Raw genomic sequence first — 3,786 nt, forward strand, 5'->3', positions numbered from 1 at the left:
AGCCTTAGCTGAGAATTTTCCCTCGTCTCCTCTAAGAGATCTAAATGAAGCCTTTGATTAACCTCAGCATCTTCTTTCCTGTAATAATCTCTGCGAAGTGATCCCGATCCAACTTCCACGGGGACCATAGCTTCATAGCCGTAAGTCAGCATAAACGGCGTTTCTCCCGTAGTAGATCGTGGCGTAGTGTTGTATGACCACATCACCTTCGGGAGTTCTTCAGGCCAATTCCCTTTACGTTCCTCCAGCTTGGTTTTGAGGGTATGCTTTATTATCTTGTTAACAGCTTCTGTTTGTCCATTACTTTGAGGATGATAAACCACTGCAAATTCCTTATTGATTTTCAATTCCTCACATAATTGTCGCAACTCCTTGCTATCAAACTGCTTTCCATTGTCGGAAACAAGCTTGTAAGGGATTCCAAACCTGCATACGATTGAGTTGAAAATGAAATCCCTGATTTTCTTTGCGGTGATAGTAGCCAGTGGCATAGCTTCCGCCCATTTAGTAAAGTAATCGACCGCAACCACTGCATACTTGACGTCTTCTTTAGCTTTCGGCAATTCTCTGATAAGATCAATTCCCCACATGGCGAACGGCCATGGGCTTGCCATAGGCGTCAAGAGTGTAGCCGGCATAGATGAGTAGTTTGCAAAGCGCTGGCAGCGATCACATGCCTTGACGAAATTTGTAGCATCTTCTCTCATTGTGGGCCAATAATACCCTTGGCGCAACACTTTCATTGCCAACGAGCTACCCCCCGAGTGATTGCCACAGATTCCTTCATGCACCTCTCTTAGGATGTAATTTCCTTTTTCTTCTTCAACACACCTGAGCAGAGGTTGGTTGAACCCTCTCTTGTACAGGACTTCATCGTATATCACATATCTTGCGGCTTGATAACGGAGTCGACGAGCCATAAACTTATCCTGGGGGAGTGTTCCCTTGCGAATGTAAGCTAGAATGGGCGTCATCCATGTTTCCTTGGGAGCCTCATCCACTTGCATAGTTTCTATCTCTGGGATACTAGGAACCTCCTGGATTTCAAGAGGGATGGATCCTAACAATACAGCCTCTTGTTGCGACCCCATTTTTGCCAGAGCATCCGCATTACTATTTTTCTCCCGCGGAACGCATACCAATCTAACTTCTTTGAACATTCCAATCAGGCGCTGTGTACATCTCAAGTATAATTCTGTTCGCGGGCCTCGCGCTTGAAATCCCCCATTCACCTGATTCACTACCAACTCTGAGTCACTTCTTGCAATTAAGTTTCGCACCCCTATTTCCAAAGCGATTTTCAGGCCATTAATCAGCGCCTCATACTCCGCATCATTATTAGTTGCATAAAACTTGAAATGAATTGCGCTCATCAGATGGTGGCCTTCCGGAGATACAAGTACTATACCCGCACCCGCTCCTCCATGGTTAACCGCCCCATCCACATGCAAGATCCACCAAGGATGCGGAAACTCTTCCAAGGACTCCTCAGAATGAGACGGATGTAGCATTACCAAAGCTTTTTCATCAATTTCAGAATCAAATTCCAACAAGAAATCGGCTAAGGCTTGCCCTTTTATCACTGTTCGAGGTACATACTCCAAATCAAACTGTCCCAACTCCACAGCCCATTTCAGCATTCTGCCTGATGACTCTGGTTTGTGCAGAACCTGTCGCAGCGGGTACGCTGTACGAACTTCAATTCTATGGTCTTGAAAATACGGTCGCAATTTTCTTGACGCAAGAATCAGGGCATAAACCAGTTTCTCCATACTTGTGTAGCGAGTTTCAGCGTCGTGTAACTGCTTGCTCACGTAGTACACTGGTGATTGCTGCCCATCCTCTTCTCTAACCAGAACTGCACTGATCGAATATTCAGACACTGCAAGGTACAGTATTAGAGACTCCCCGTCTAACAGCTTTGATAACATGGGAGGGTTTCCCAGTTGCTCCTTGATTCTTTTGAAAGCCTCTTCACATTCTGACGTCCATACAAAGTCTTTCCCAGCTAATTTGATCGCCTTGAAAAATTCCTTGCATCTATCGGACGATTTGGAAACAAATAGATTTAACGCGGCGATTCTCCCAGTCAAACTCTACACTTGTTTCACATTGGTGGGTGACTTCATATCCATCAATGCCTTGATCTTTGCGGGGTTGGCCTCAATTCCCCTATGGTTGACAATGAACCCGAGAAACTTGCCCGACTCCACGCCGAACACACATTTTTGCGGGTTTAATTTCATACGAAACCTCCTCAGAATGTCAAACATTTCCATCAAGTGCTTGATGTGGTCACCCGCTACCTTGGACTTTACCAGCATATCATCCACATAGACTTCCATAGTTCTTCCGATTTGATCTTTGAACATCATGTTTACCAACCGCTGGTAGGTCGCGCCAGCATTAATCAACCCAAACGGCATTCCTATGTAACAGTACAACCCCCTGTCAGTAATGAAGGATGTATGTTCTTGATCGGGGCCATACATCGGAATTTGATTGTAACCGGAGTATGCATCCATAAATCTCAGCAACGCATGCCCCGCTGTTGCGTCAACCAACTAATCGATTCTTGGCAATGGGAAGCTGTCCTTTGGACAGGCCTTATTGAGATCTGTGAAATCCACACATGTTCTCCACTTCCCGTTCGGTTTCTTCACCAATACTGGATTTGCAAGCCACTCGGGATAGAAAGACTCTTTGATCAGCCCCACCTCCAATAATCGGTCCACTTCTTCTTTTAATGCTAATGCCCTTTCTCCACTTACCGGGCGGCGTTTCTGACGTATGCCTTTACAATTCGGGAGGATATTCAAATGGTGACACATTACCTCCGGGTTGATTCCTATCATATCTGATTGACTCCAAGCGAAGACATCAAGATTTGCAATTAGAAAGCGGGAAAGGCTTCCTCTTATCTCATCACCCAACTGGGATCCCACTTTCAAAACCCTGCTCAGATCATTTTTATCAACCGGAATAGATATTGTGTCTTCGGCCGGTCCCGTCTTTTCGGCGGGCATAAGGATCCTGGGATCCAAATCGAAATCGAAGTCTCGGGGGTCTTCGACTTCCACTTTTTCATCTGAGGGCGCGTCCTCATTTGGAGGAGCATCAACCTTAATTTCGTTCAAGGGCGCGTCCTTATTTTGAGGAGCATCCACCTTGAGGTTATTCCCGAGACCTTGCAAAATCTCACTTCTTCCTTCCAACTTTTCCCCGTTAACCTCTTTCTGTATGATCGCCTCGATATGGTTCACCACCACTTCCTCCACGCTACGGATCCTCGAAATACGTCCCCGCGTCAAAAAAGAATTACCAGAGACATTGGTTTCTTCCTTCCCGGGGCTTTCAACGAAATAGTGGGCATGAACCTCTCCACTTGGTTTGGCATGAATATCTTCTGCATCCTCAAATGGGAGACATTTCCCTTCATACCTTCTTCTACGAAATTCCTTGACAGCCTTATGATAGCAGTCGCGTGACTCATACTGTGACCCTCTCAGACTGCCAACCCTGTTTGGCGTTGGGAACTTTATCATCAGGTGGTGTATCGAGGTTATCACCCTGAATGCTCGCAACCAAGGTCTGCCGACCAGCACATTGTGCGCGGAATCCTGATCTAGCACCTTGAAATCTATCATTTGGGTAACCGACAAGGCCCCTTCCCCGAGTGTGACGGGAAGCCTGACAGAACCCATGACTCTCACTGCTTCCCCAGTAAAGCCATAGACGTGCGCATCTTCGAAATACATGTCACTATCTGGAAAACCCAGCTTTTTG

At 46.2% G+C, this 3,786-nt stretch overlaps 1 protein-coding gene across 1 annotated transcript; it reads right to left on the reverse strand.

The window, feature by feature from the left end:
• Nucleotides 1-576: 576 nt before the first annotated feature.
• On the reverse strand, nt 577-1,931 carry LOC141685270 (uncharacterized). Its single transcript, XM_074490383.1, has 2 exons — nt 1,028-1,931; nt 577-659 (listed from the first exon to the last, which is right to left on the reverse strand). The coding sequence occupies exons 1-2, from the start codon at nt 1,929-1,931 to the stop codon at nt 577-579; spliced, it is 987 nt and encodes a 328-aa protein (XP_074346484.1).
• Between the last annotated feature and the right edge of the window lie 1,855 nt (nt 1,932-3,786).

The sequence above is a fragment of the Apium graveolens genome, chromosome 9 (genome assembly GCF_009905375.1).
Source record: "Apium graveolens cultivar Ventura chromosome 9, ASM990537v1, whole genome shotgun sequence".
NCBI lineage: Eukaryota > Viridiplantae > Streptophyta > Magnoliopsida > Apiales > Apiaceae > Apium > Apium graveolens.

What these genes read in the sequence shown, in the direction of transcription:
- LOC141685270 (XM_074490383.1), bottom strand. Translation starts at nt 1,931, where the DNA reads ATGTTATCAAAGCTGTTAGACGGGGAGTCTCTAATACTGTACCTTGCA. An exon ending in TGAAATCCAGGAGGTTCCTA is followed by an intron (nt 660 to 1,027) that starts GTATCCCAGAGA and finishes GATCGCTGCCAG; the next exon opens with CGCTTTGCAAACTACTCATC.